General features: G+C 41.3%; 1 protein-coding gene and 1 pseudogene across 1 annotated transcript; both read right to left on the bottom strand.

The window, feature by feature from the left end:
• Positions 1-542: 542 nt before the first annotated feature.
• LOC131238530 (GDSL esterase/lipase At5g03980-like) lies at positions 543-4,390 on the bottom strand. The gene is made up of 5 exons (XM_058236229.1): positions 4,101-4,390; positions 2,823-3,035; positions 1,511-1,662; positions 955-1,228; positions 543-814 (listed from the first exon to the last, which is right to left on the bottom strand). Exons 1-5 carry the CDS (start codon positions 4,372-4,374, stop codon positions 597-599), a joined length of 1,131 nt encoding a protein of 376 aa, XP_058092212.1. The 5' UTR covers positions 4,375-4,390; the 3' UTR covers positions 543-596.
• A 5,675-nt stretch (positions 4,391-10,065) lies between these two features.
• LOC131238535 (acetylajmalan esterase-like) lies at positions 10,066-12,116 on the bottom strand (annotated as a pseudogene).
• Between the last annotated feature and the right edge of the window lie 2,392 nt (positions 12,117-14,508).

Genomic DNA, 14,508 nt, shown 5'->3' on the forward strand with positions numbered 1-14,508 from the left:
CAGTTAATCATCCAAATGCCAAATATGCTATATTTAGTGTGGAGCCCACCAAGGTGTGTTCACCTCATCCAATCTGTGCATCATGTGCTTAGTCCTATTGAGAATTGTTTATGACATCCAATTCATACACAAGGCAGAACCAAAATAATAGTATATCGTAATTAGCCCAATTCAACCATCAGCTGGATTCCACCAATTGAACTGGTTTACATATAGGCATCTATCAAGGCTTAACCATGGTTTGTGTAGGCCACCTAACTTGTCATTAAGGTACCGCCTACCATCATTATGGAACGTCCCAGAGAAATTAGCTAGTCCAACCATCAGTTGGGCCCCAAGAAGGTTTGTGTTTCGATCAGCTTTACATCTGGGTTCACGTTCTAACATTTAGAGCTAACACAAATAATGATTTGAGTGGATGTTACATGCACACCACGATGCCCCCACCAGAACTTTTTAAAAGAAAAATATCTCATTAATCTTAAATAGCTTGATAACAAACATGTATCATAATAATAATAATAATAATAATAAAGCTTGTGTTTCTAACCATTAAGGTAAAAAATCTGCAAAAAAGAAAAGCTAAAAAGAAATTTCTATGCCAAACATTTCCACTGTCCAGCGACGCTGGAAATGAGCGAACTAGCCATTTGCCCATAAGCCTCTTGGGTGAGATGAACGCCGTCCCAATGGATGTATTTTTCAGGGTTAGGGCACACCGGAACACCCTGCATACCACACATACTAACGAGATTGAAGTTGTAAGCTCCACTAATTCCGCAACATGCTTTCAACAAACTATCCGGTTCGAATCCTGGTTATGAACATTAGAAAGAAATCCTTAGTGATTGTTATCAAAAAGGAATCATAAGAGCTAGATTGCTATCTGCTATGCAGCTAGGTTGCCAATATTATCTGCATGAGATGAGTTAGTGGGACGCAGCTTGCACTTACCTTTATCTGAAGCATCCTTAATGATCCCCATTAGTGTATTGTAGTAGTCGGCGTATGCTATCAGAACGTGAGGGAATTCCTCTTTCAGCTCTTGGATAGCCTGCTGGAGTTGACGGTTGTGGGACATTGCGAAGTCGTTGAAGTATCTTAGACAATTATTTTCATCGTATGATGCTGGATCGTCGCTGTGGAATATTGTGAGGTAGATCGGTATGCAGCCAATTGGAAAATTCCCAGGGATGACAAGATGAACAGCACCAGTGTCGATGAGTTGCTGGATTCATCATCACCACAAAAAAATAAAATAAATCATAACTATAATCAGATATGATTTAATGGTGAATCTGTCCTCATACATACTTCAAAGGTCGGTTTCAAAGTTTTTTGGGCACAAAAATGCCTGATGGGGATAGTTCATCTGGTGGGCCCTTGATAACATGGGGATGTAGACCTTTTTTCAACCAATTAATCTAGATGGTGGGTCTCATGCAATACACGGCTATGATGTTCTACATGTTTGAACATTGGTACTAAGATAGAGAAAAAGAGAACTTACACTAGCAACATCCTTGATCTTGTGGACCACATTGGGTACAAAGGTTGTAACCTCTTCAATGGATTTTCCTTGTAGGAAAGCATAATTGTAGTCGTTTCCACCAATCTCTCCCACCAAAAACAGTGCTTTCTCCAGCAGCTCATTTTCACATACTATGGGCACACCAAAAAAAAGAAAAAAGTGTTAAAACACTAATTGATCAGATACAAGATGGGCCACACCATGATCACCAAGTACGAAAACCAAGTTATTCATTGAGTGGGCCACACCAGTACACTAAGTCATACCAATGTCCATTGTTGCAATATGAGAAATAATCTAGTGCTCTTGGAATTCCTGCCCATCGGTTGATTCTTACATCTAATCAATCATTTATAAAATGGACGGTTGAAATTGTTTAAGTAAAAATTGACCCAATCTGCAATTTTAGCCATTTAGTTGTTGGGGCTCGTCTTTTTCTTTTGTAGATGAACCTATATTAGAAAATCGTAACCATCCTATCCACGGGTTTGAAAGGGATGGCTTAGAGAATCGTAAACAGTGTTTTTTGTCAAGTAGCCCATGAAATGTATAGTGAACCTTATGGATGGTCCGGATCAATCAATTGGCTGTCAATGATCCAGACGCAACTAGTCGCACCACTATAATAGTGCTCTGCGCGTATCGGATCATTTCTCGTGCAAAATTAAGGGTGCGTTTGGTTGCACCAAATATCATGAAATATTTCATCATTAATCATCATTCAGTTTAATTTAGTGAAAATTTTCATGATATGTCTTGAAAGTTGGTGCAACCAAACGGATTCTAAGAAGTATGATATGATAGATGGCCCCACATTATTCTATAGTATAGACATGCGTTTTCAGTTCTGAAAAGTGGGGCCCATGATTCGACAATCAAGACCATAGGTCTTTCAAGTCCCACCTTTGATGGATCTTGCACCCAAAATCTCCTAGATTGGAAAAGTGTGGCGGCCAGTCGATATTAGGATGTTTGCCATTGAATATGGACCGTTGTTCAATAGGCTACAAATCTAAAAGATGGAAAAGATTTTTGATGCCAAGATTTTGAAGCCCAATAGGGCCCGGGCGTGGATTTTACAAAATTTCCTAGTGTTAATACCCAATTCAATGATTAGAATAGACCTACTCTATTTATGTCCTTAATACTTAGGTTATACAATCCTATATGTGACGGGTCCAATAAGCAAATGGTCTGGATCAGTGGACCATGAGCCTCACTTGCACAAACTGAAACATGGTTATACAATCGCAATTAAGATGAGTTTAATGTGAATCATTGTTAATCTTACCAATTTGCGAGAAACATGCAGAGTGGAGGTAGGCCTTAAACCAGTTGAGCTGAACTTCAAGGGAACTATTTGTATTAAGTGTCTGGACACCATGGTTCAACCAAAAGGATGGCTGGAGTGCTGTCGCTCCTGCTACTGCAAAATTAACTCCATTGCCAAATGATGCGTCTCTCTGAAGGTATGGGTTGATAAATGGAAGCTCTAACCACCTTGCTGTAATAAAAAAAAAAAAACAATTTGAATGAGCATGAGAAAATGTGAAAAAAATATGTGATTGGTGGGCCAGTCCATGGCGTGCATTCATGGCCGTTTATTAAACTGTGGCCATTCATTGGTGGGTCCAAGTGGGCCCACCTCTGATCCAGGCATGAATTCTTCTACGCACATCGGTGGATCCAAGTGGGCCCACCTTTAATCCAGGCATGAATTCCACAGGTTGGATTCTACACACATTGGTGGGTCCCACGCGCAACCCTTGGGGGCTTTAGTTAACGGTTCTGATCAGCTTGTATAAACCCCACTTATCAAAGACCTAACTATTCTAAACAATGCACTGCAGCTTCCCTTATGAGTCCACTAGATGAAGAGTCCAGATCACATGGTTCATAGGTCGGTCTCATCTACGGTAGAGATTCGGTGGACCACACTAGTTGGCCGTACATCCTCTTTTTTTTCAATGGTTGGGCTGGCTACCTAAACCTGGTCTAGTGTTTGAAAATCCCACCAAAAAACATATATCATATCCAAGAGTCAAAACCAACACTATCTGCAAGTTGGGCCCACAGTTTAGTGTTCTTGAAAGTTTATATGATGGGAACCACTGGGGATGGACAAGTCTCCCAGATTGGAAGATCCTAGCCATCAAATCTTTTGACACTTTCAAGTTGGGTTGCCTACACTACATTCCATCGTATAATTCCTCCTAAAACCTGATAGAAAATCCAATTTATTGGATAAAGCTCATATACCAAAGAGAATTTTGAGAAGTTATATGATCCTCGTCTTAAGAGTCTACTAAATGATTCAGACTCTTCATTTAATGGGCCCCAAAGTGGATGGACCATGGCTACAAATCTCCAAAGTGGGATAACCCCAACCCTTCAATTGACCTGTTAATAAGAGGAATACAACAACAACGGCAACAAAAATAAAATATTGGACGGTTATGATCTTCCCATCAAAAAATTTTCTAATTGCCATGTGCGGTGCCTATCAGAACAACAATCTAGACAACTAAACTCATTAAAAAAAGAAACAATGGAAGATATTTTTCAATACCGAAGAAGTCGACCATGAGCAGCCCATTTGAGCATCGGCCGGTGGGTTGGTGGAAGTACGTTTTGCCATACGGAAGTTTAGTAATGGGCTCAAAGGTGCCGAGATTGTCTTGACGGATAAGATTTCCGGTATCTGAGATCGAGTCGCCGAAATTATATATGGCTTGAAAGTTACAATCCATGGCTTGGGCAGCAGCACATGGAAGATTTAGAAGAAAAATAACGCTGAATGTGAATAGAATCAATAAGAGGAATTGGTTGCTAGGTGCAGCCATCGTAGGAGAAGAGAAGTAACAGGTGTTTCTACGGAAGAAGAGAAGCTGTGAGTACGTTGAAAGAGTACTGTCTTTATATAGAAGAGAGTGGATTTGTTGTTTGGGTTGGAACAGGAAGCGGATTGCGTACTGAGTAAACTCTGTGGGGTCCACCGTCATTCATGTACTGTATCAACTCCGTAAATCCTCTTTATCATATAAATTTAGGGATTTAAACCAAAAATTAATCATATCCAAAGTTTAAGTGGACCACACCACCTGAAATAGTGTGAATTGAAGTCTACCGTTGAAAAGTTCTTGGGGCCCACAGAAGTTTTAGATCAAGATGATATTTGTGTTTTCCATTCATCCATGTCTGCGTGATCTTATGAACAGTTTGGATGACAAATAAACATCACTGGGGGCCTTAGAAATGTTTCAACGGTGGAAATCAATACTTCCACTGTTTCCTTTGGTATGGTCTACTTTAGCTTTTGATATACTTCAGTTTTAGGCTGAACCCCTAAAATGATTTAGAAAAACGTATGGGCGGTGTGGATAAACTACATGAATTCACAATGGGCCTAACAGAGTTTACTCAGGACAATAAGAGTGTACTGAGTTACTCAGTACGCAATTTCCTTCCAAAGGCTTTCGCAGGAAGTTCCTGCGCTGGGAAGCCGGGTGGGCCCACTGTGATGTTTTGACAAATCATCCCCGTCCATCCGTTTTTATTTTATCCACGCCGTTCATCGCTTTTATCAGATCATTTTAATCTATAATAGTAAAAATGAATAAGCTCCAAGGAAGCTGCAGTGATAATGACATTGACACTCCCGGTTGAAACCTTTCTAAGGGCCACCGTGATGTTTTCCTACCATCCAACCTATTCATAAGGTAATGTAGACGTTGATGAAGTGAAAATAAAAATATCAGCTTGATCTGAAACTTCTCCAGATCCCAAGAAGTTTTTAATGGTGAAAATTCAATCCACACTTTGTGCTCCACTTAATGACCATATAACTGCATTAAGTTTTAGCTTACTCCTTAAAATGATTTGAAAAAAAACAATGAACGGCTGGATAAAATACCTCCATCATGGTGGGCCCCACATAACCCTGACCGGACGGATTACCGTCCGGGCGGGGGTAGGACGCAATCCGCGTCCGTTTTTACAACTTCATGGACTCACGGTAGGACGTGAATCTCCTGCTAAGTATTTCACAGGAAGTTCCTGCACAAGGATGCTGGGTGGGGTCCACTGACATGTTTTTGAGAAATCTTCTCCGTTCACACGCTTTTTGAGCTCATTTTAGGACATGCGACCAAAAATGATGTGTATCCAAAACTTAAAAGGGCCACATGAGAGGAAACAGCGGGTTTTCTGTGTGAATCGTTGAAACATTCCTGGGGCATCAAATTTGTGTCAGGATTTTTTTATTTTTATTTTTATTTTCACTTAATCCCAGTATTAACGACCTTATAAACGGTTTAGATGGCATATAAATATCAAGGTGGAGCGGTAGGAATTTCTTTCCCTAATTTTTCCTCACGTGTGACAAAACTTAGTTTTAGATCACCTCATTTTTTGTATAATTTTCTAAGATGTGCATTCAAAATAGATGGACGGGGGATTAATTTCTTATAAACATCTCTGTGGGCCCCATCCGGGATCCTTGTGGAGGAACTTCCTAATAAAGGCTCTGACAGGAAATCCGCGTGATGGTATGAGTAGGACGCGGATGGCTGAGAAAGCACTTTTGCAAGAAGTTAGGTGGGGCCCACCGTGATGTTTGTTAGAAATCCACACAGTTCATCCATTTTTCTAGATACTATTAGGACATGGGTAAAAATAAAGTACGTTAAAAATTCAAGTTGGTGGCATAATACGAAAAAGCGGGGATTAAACTTTTACTGTTGAAACATTTGTGGGGCCACCGAAGCTTTGAATCAGGCTAATATTTTTGTGTTTTCAGTTCATCCGAGTAGGAATGACCTTATGAACGGTGGACCACAGGAAGGCTTCAATGGTAGGCATTTCCCTGCCCACTTTTTCTTGTTGTACAGGACACTTGAGTTGGGGGGTGGGGTGAACTTGGCGGACTATACATTCCATTTGGAAGTTTATATGATGGTAGTCCCTTTCCCTATGTGATCTTCCATTGTCATCTTTGGTGTAGCCCAACTGACACAAGGTTATAGTTGGATTTGGGATCAGGGCCTAACATGGGTGATACATGTGATGGATGATTCGTATGGAACTCACAAGGGACGCAGATTGCATCCTACCCCCTCCGGTCTCCGGATGGGAACGGGGTGTAGGAGCTTTAACTGGCCACCCTGATGTATAGGTCTCATCGACATGGTCCACACATTTTATTTTTATTTTTTTGTATCATTTTAGGGCATAAGCCTAAAAATGAGGCAGATCCAAGACTCAAGTGGACTACAAAATGGGATTCAAATTTTACCGTTGATAACTTCTTGGGGCCGCAAAAGTTTTAGATGGTGCTGATATTTGTGTTTTCTCTTCATCCAGGTCTATGTAACTTTATGAATAAGTTGGATGGCAAATAAACATCCCGGTGGGCCCTGGAAAAGGTTTAACGGTGAGAATCATTATCACTGCTGCTTCCTGTGGTGTGGTCAACTAGAGCCTAGGATCTGCCTCATTTTTGGGCTCATACCCTAAAATAATACGGAAAAATGAATGGACGGTGTGGATAAGATCCATACATCATGGTGGCCACTCAAAGCTCGGGTTGGTCCCCAGTGAGACTCGCAGAGCTCCAACCTATGGTAATGATTATTCCCCACTTACTTATGGACGGACGCAGGAAGTGTTGGAAGATGGGTGGGGCCTATTGTGATGTTTGTTAGAAATCCATACCGTCCATCCATTTTTCCAGCTCATGTTAGAAAATCAGCCCAAAACTAAGACAAATCTAAAACTTAAGTGCGCCACATGATAGGAAAAGTTGGGGAGGAAAATTACTTCCATTGAAATCTTCCTTCAGCCCAATGTGATGTTTTTATATGTTCGTAAGGTCATTGTCACTGAAATGAATTTAAAAAGCAAAAGTATTACTCTGATCCAAAACTTTTGTGGCCTCACAAATGTTTCAATGGTAGGCGTTCAATTCCCACTATTTCCTGTCATGTGGCCCACTTGAGTTTTGAATACACTACATTTTTAGAGCTAATTTTCTAACATGAGCTGGCAAAACCAATGGATCTGGTGGATTTCTCGCAAACAAACAACACGGTGGTGGGCCCCATTGAGTGTTGCAAGCAATCCTGATCCGGCCAAGTGGCCTTGTAGGTTCATATGTGATCACGTGTACCATCGGAAAGCATGGGTCTACCGGATTGAATGTAACCACAATATTAGCATTTTCATGCCCTTTTTATTGTACGGCCATGATTATCATGGTTAATATGTGGCTCGCGTGCAATATTCTACCGCTGACCACTACTGTCCAAAGGTCTATGTTAATCAATGATCATTCTCAGAAACTATAGTCAGTGTTCAAATTTCATTGTGAAACTAACTAGTTTGTACATAAGACAAGGAGACTAGGAGATAGTTACATGGCTGAGGAAGACTTGGATATTCAGGTCGACTGTGATGATGATATGTTGTATGCGTTTTGGCTGATGACCCCAACCCCAGCAAACCACCTGGTGTTAAAGCACTGTGGGCGAACCATCATGTGTGTTTTTTTGTAACACTGTATGTGTTTTGGTACCTTCATGAAAGAACGGGTTCTATTTCACTTAAGTTTCAGATTTTTGTCTAGGGGATTTCCATGTTTCAAGTGCTTTAATTTTTGGTCGAAGTTGAGCGATTTTGGGCACTTTCTTGGTTTGTCGCACATGATGAGCCTCAAGACTAGTGAAGTGGATAATACTCTATAGTTTTGGACTTAACGGAATTATGATGAGTGGTCTAAATCTATTTTGGTATGTCGGGGTGATTCTTGGGAGAGCCAACCCCTAAGGTCTGCTTCAGGTTTTGATCTTACTTAGGTTTAGCTATGTTTGTGGTGCCATCACCTCACAATTTGTGAAAGTTGCTGTTCAACCCCGTCTGTCTTTCCTTGGTTTATGGGGCTTCGCAAGCTTACCCCATGTAGTCTGCCAAGCTTGCCCCGTGTAGTCTGCCTGGCAAGGTCCTTAGGCGGCTCCGCTGGTGGACGCTCTAGGATCATGCGCCATTTGGCTTAGGGATCACAGTTTTATCCACCCCGTCCATCCATTTTGTCGGCTCCTTTTAGGGCCTAAGCCAGCTAGCTGGTGTCAAAGCTTTGTGGGCCGCATGATGATATGTGTTTTATCCACACAGTCTGTCTATTTTGCTAGCTCCTTTCAGGGCATAATCCCAAAATTCAAGCATATCCAAACCTCCAATTGACCACACCACCAATCAAGCCCCACACTTCAGGTTGGATGACAAACAAACAATGCAGACTACTGCCATTAATGTTGTTTCTCGTCCATTTCGAATATGGGTGGCAATGGGTTTGGCCAGTCCATCAGGTCTGTCCTTTTATGGAACTGTCTCAGATTGGAGCTGGATTCCTAGGCCCTTTGGGTCTTGAAGTGGGCCTTGATTCGTAATCGGGTGATGGGCCAAGCATGGGCATAATGAACTTTCTAACATGTTGATCAATGTGGAACTGACCAATGGATATCCATGTTGGAGATGAGCACAATACAGCAGAGAAGGAAATTATCATGCTGTGATGTGGATTTGTCTGTTTGTACTTGAATCATTATATTTCCTTTTTTCTTTTTCTTTTTCTTTTTTTAAAACTTTTTGGGTATGCCATTACCATTTTCTCCTGTAGAAGCCGAAACTCCAATACAGATTTTACTTATCTGCCCTATGCTGTTGTGTACTTTGCAAGCGCCTTACCTATTCTACTTATTTTGGCAATTTATTATTGCTATTGAGTTCCTATTCCAAGAGTCTGATCAAGATTGGATAGATGGTATGGTCATGAGATTTTGAAGTATCATTTCCTTTTCTAAATATCAGAACAATTAGCCAATCTTGATCAGACTCTTGGAATAGGTCTCAGTTCTAAAAGGTTTCGCTGCTTGCTGTTTGGGGCCTCATCAAGCTAAGAAACTTTTGTTTCTTGATTTTACTTAATCGGCATCATACTAATCCACAACTCAGTTGCGTCTCATGCACCTTCGCAACTCTGGAAAGTGTGCAAAAAACCTAGGTGTATTCTTCACGTAATCCAATCCCTGCATCGGGTACTCAGTCCTACCGAGTAGTGTTCATATGGCATCCAATCTGTACACAACTGCGTAATCAAAATAATGATAGTATATCGCAACCATTAGGTGGATTCCACCAATTGAACTAGGTATACATATAAGCATCTTTCAAGGCCTACCGGGCCACATAACTCGTGAATCAGGTGCGGCCTACCATTATTATGTAACGTCCCAGAGAAATCAGCTAGTCCAACCATTAGTTGGGCCCCAAGAAGGTTTGTGTTTGGATCGGCCTTATATTTGGGTTCACGTTCTAACATTTGGAGCTGGCATAAATAATGAATTGAGTGGATGTCACATGCAAACCATAATGCCCCATTAGAACTTTTTAAAAGAAAAATATCTCTTTAATCTTAAATAGCTTGAAAACAAAGATGTATCTCGAATTAAGAATTAATTAGCTCGTTTATATATATATATAAAGCCTGTGTTTCTAAGCATTAAGGTAAGAAATCTACAAAAAAAGAAAAGCTAAAAAGAAATTTCTACACCAAACATTTCCATTGTCCAGTGACGCTGGAAATAAGCGAACTAGTCATTTGCGCATAAGTCTCTTGGGTGAGATGAATGCCGTCCCAATGGATGTATTTTTCAGGGTTAGGGCACACCGGAACACCCCACACACCACACATTCTTAGGGGATTGAAGTTGTAAGCGCCACCAATTCCACAACACGCTTTCAGCAAACTATCCTGCTCGAATCCTAGTCATCAACATTGGAAAGAAACCCTTAGTGATTGCCAATGTTATCTGCATGGGATGAGTTTTTCTACATGAGTGGGATGTGGGCTTGCACTTACCTCTAGCTGAAGCATGGTTAATGATCCCCATTAGCGTATTGTAGTAATCGGCGTATGTTATCAGAACATGGGGGAATTCCTCTTTTAGCTCTTGGATGGCCTGCTGGAGTTGATGGTTGTGGTACATTGAGAAGTCGTTGAAGTATCTTAGGCACTTGTTTTCATCGTACAATGCTGGATCGTCATTGTGGAATGCTGTGAGATAGATCGGTATGCAGCCAATTAGGAAATTCCCAGGGATGACAAGATTAACGGCACCGGTGTCGATGAGTTGCTGGATTCATCATCACCACAAAAAAGATATTTAAAAAAAAAAAAATCATAACTATAATCAGATATGATTCAATGGTCAATTTGTCCTCATACAAACTTCAAAGGTCGGTTTTAAAGTTTTTTGGTCACAAAAATGCATGATGGGGATTGTTCATTTGATGGGCCGATGATAGCATAGGGACGCAAACCTTTTTTCAACGAATTAAACTAGACGGTGGGTCCCATGCAATACACGACTAGGATGTTCTACATGTTTGATCAGTGGTACTAAGAGAGAGAAAAGAGAACTTACACTAGCAACATCCTTGATCTTGTGGACCACATTGGGTACAAAGGTTGTAACCTCTTCAATGGATTTTCCTTGTAGGAAAGCATTGTTGTAGTCATTCCCACCAATCTCTCCTACCAAAAACAGTGCTTTCTCTAGCTTTTGTGCACATTCTGTGGGCCCACCGAAAAGAAGTGTTAAACGCTAATTGATCAGATACAAGATGGGCCACACCATGATCACTTGGTACGAAAAACAAGGTATTCATTAAGCGGGCCACACCATCGGTTGATTCTTACATACAATCAATCATCTATAAAATGTATCGCTGAAATTGTTTAAGGAAAACTTGGCAATTAAGATGAATTTAATAGATCGTAGTTGATCTTACCGATTTGCGAGAAGCAGATAGAGCTGAGGTGGGCCTTAAACCAGTTGAGTTGGACTTCAAGGGAAGTGTCTGTATGAGGCGTTCAGATGCCATGGTTCACCCAAAAGGATGATGGGAGAGCCGTCGCTCCGGCCACTGCAAAATTAACTCCATGATTGAATGCGGCGTCCCTCTTAAGGTATGGGTTGATAAAGGGAAGATCTAACCACCTGGCTGTAAAAAAATATATATATATATATATATCTGAATAAGAATGAGAAAATGTTTTTAAAAAAAAAAAAAAGTGTGATTGGTGGCTCAGTCCATGGCATGCGTTCATGGCTGTTTATTAAATTGTCACTTATGATCTTCCCATTGAAAAATTTTATACTTGCCATGTGGGGCAAATCAGAACAACAAGATGGACTACTAAACCATGGACCCAACCCATTAAAAAAATTAACAATGGAAGAGATCTTTCAATACCGACGAAATCAACCATGAGCAGCCCATTTGAGCATCGGCCAGTAGGTCGGTGGAAGTACGTCTCGCCATACGGAAATTTATCAATGGGCAAAAAGGAGCCGAGATTGTCTTCACGGATAAGGTTTCCGGTATCTGAGATCGAGTCACCAAAATTATATATGTCCTGAAAGCTACAATCTATGACTTGAGCAGCAGCACATGGGAGATTTTGAAGAAAAACAGCAGTGTATGTGAATAGAATCAATGAGAGGAATTGGTTGATAGGTGTAGCCATTGCAGGAGCAGTGTAGCTACAGGTGTTTGTATGGATATGATATGGGTACGTTGAATGAGTATAGTATTTATATAGAAGAGAGAGGAACTGTTGTTTTGGTTTGAACAGGAGTCGTAGGACGGATTGCCTGCGGAAGCCCTTTCGTAAGAAAGTCTTCTGCAAAGGTAGCTGGGGCCCACCGTGATGTTTGTAGGAAATCTATTCCGTTCATCCGTTTTGCTAGATTATGTTAGTTTGTGGGGTAAAAATGAAGGAGATCAAAAAGTCAAGTGAGCCGCATGATGGGAAAAAGCGAGGATTAAACTTCTATAATTGAAACTTTTGTGGGGCTACGGATGCTTTGGATCGGGCTAATGTTTTCGTTTTTTCAGTTCATCATAGTAGGAATGAGCTTATGAACGATATGGATAGCATATAAACATGACGGTGGACCCAGGGAGGCTTCAATGGCTGGCATTTCCCTGTCCACTTTTTCTTGTCATGCGGGCTAATTTAGTTTTCGATCTGCCTCATTTTTGGATTTATGCCCTAAAATGACCTCATAAAATGGATAGACGGTGTGGATTTCTCATAAACATCACGGTGGGCCCTACCTAGGTTTCCGGCAAGGAACTTCCTGCGCAGGGCTTTCGCAAGAATCCGCGTCCGCGTACGTGATCATTCCCCGCTTATTTAAGGGACGCAGGAAGTGTTGGAAGCGAAATCGGATTGCGTACTGAGTTATTCAGTACCCTCTTATAGTACCGAGTAAACTCAGTTGGGCCCACTTTGAATGTATGTGGTCTATCCACGCCGTCCATCCGTTTTTCCATCTAAGTTAAGGGGTTGATCCCAGAATTTAAGTATATCAAAAGATCAAGTGGATCATACCACTGGAAAAAGCGGGGATAATGATTTCCACCGTTGAATCCTTTCTAGGCCCCACAGTGATGTTTATTTGTCATCCAACCTGTTTATAAGATCATACAGACATGGATGAAAGGAAAACACAAATATAAGCTTGATCCAAAAACTTCTGAGGCCCTCAAGAAATTTTCAACGGTAGACGTTGAATTCAACTGTTTCCTGTGGTGTGGTCCATTTGAATATTGAATATGCCTCATTTTTGTCTTAAGTCCTAAAATTATCTGGTAAAATGGATGGACGGAGTGGGTAAAATACATAAGTGTGGACCTCACAGAGTTTACTCAGTACGCTGGTTAGTTACTCACTACGCAATCCGCTTCCTTTGGAAGCTGGGTGGGGCCTACCGTGATGTTTGTGGGAATCCATCCTGTCCATCCGTTTTTCCAGCTCATGTTAGAAAAGGAGCCCAAAACTGAGACAGATCTAAAACTCAAGTGGGCCACACGACAGGAAATGGTGGGGAGGAAAATTGCTTCCATGGGAATCTTTCCCAGTCCTACTGTGATGTTTATATGTCATCCAAACCGCTCACAAGGTCATTGTTAACTGAAAAAACAAAATTATTAGCCTGATCCAAAACTTATGTGGCCTCACCGTTCATTTTCCACTATTTCATGTCGTGTGGGCCACTTGAGTTTTGGATCAACCGCATTTTTTGGGCTAATTTTCTAACGTGAGCTGGCAAAACCAATGGACCCGTTGGATTTATTGCAAACATCACGGTGGTGGCCCCATCGATGGTTGCAAGCAATCCGTGGCCTTGTAGGTTCATATGTGATCACGTGGACCATCGGAAAGCATGGGTCTACTGTGGATTGAATGGAACCCCAGTATTAGCATTTTCATGCCCTTTTTATTGTACGGCCATGATTATCTTGGTTATTATGTGGCTCGCCTACCGCTGTCCACTACTATCCAACGGTCTATGTTAATCAATGATCATTCTCAGAAACTATATTAAGTGTGAAACTAAGGACAAGCGGACTAGGAGACGGTTACTCGGCTGATGAAGACTTGGATACTCAGGTCTGACTCTGATGTATGCTACACAGGTCGCGGTTTGGCTGGTGACCCCAACATCAGCCAGCCAGCTGGTGTCAAAGCACTATGGGCCCCACCATGATGTGTGTGTTTTATCCACCCCGTCCATCCATTTGCCAGCTACATTTAGTGCATGAGCCAGCTAGCTGGTGTCAAAGCCCTGTGGGCCGCACCATGATGTGTGTTTTTTATTCAAGCCGTCCGTCCATTTTGCTATCTCCTTTCGGGGCATAACCCCAAAATTCAAGCATGTCCAAATCTCCAATGGAACACATAGATCTGTTGGACTGACTGTAAAAGCTGTGGCCGTAGCATGACTATGTGCTTCATTAGCCCAACAAATCCATTCAGACCCAAATCTCAAGTGAACCATACTATAGGAAACAATGGTGTGATTGAATGCCCACCATTTACAACATCCTAAGGCCCATTATAATTTTTATTA

The sequence above is a fragment of the Magnolia sinica genome, chromosome 3 (genome assembly GCF_029962835.1).
Source record: "Magnolia sinica isolate HGM2019 chromosome 3, MsV1, whole genome shotgun sequence".
Taxonomy (NCBI): Eukaryota; Viridiplantae; Streptophyta; class Magnoliopsida; order Magnoliales; family Magnoliaceae; genus Magnolia; species Magnolia sinica.

Bases quoted from the DNA above. Each gene is read 5' to 3' on its own strand.
- LOC131238530 (XM_058236229.1), bottom strand. From the start codon at position 4,374: ATGGCTGCACCTAGCAACCAATTCCTCTTATTGATTCTATTCACATTC. The intron at 3,036-4,100 runs GTATTGAAAAAT...TTTTTATTACAG, and splicing joins GCTCATGGTCGACTTCTTCG to CAAGGTGGTTAGAGCTTCCA. The intron at 1,663-2,822 runs GTAAGATTAACA...GTGTGCCCATAG, and splicing joins TGCATGTTTCTCGCAAATTG to TATGTGAAAATGAGCTGCTG.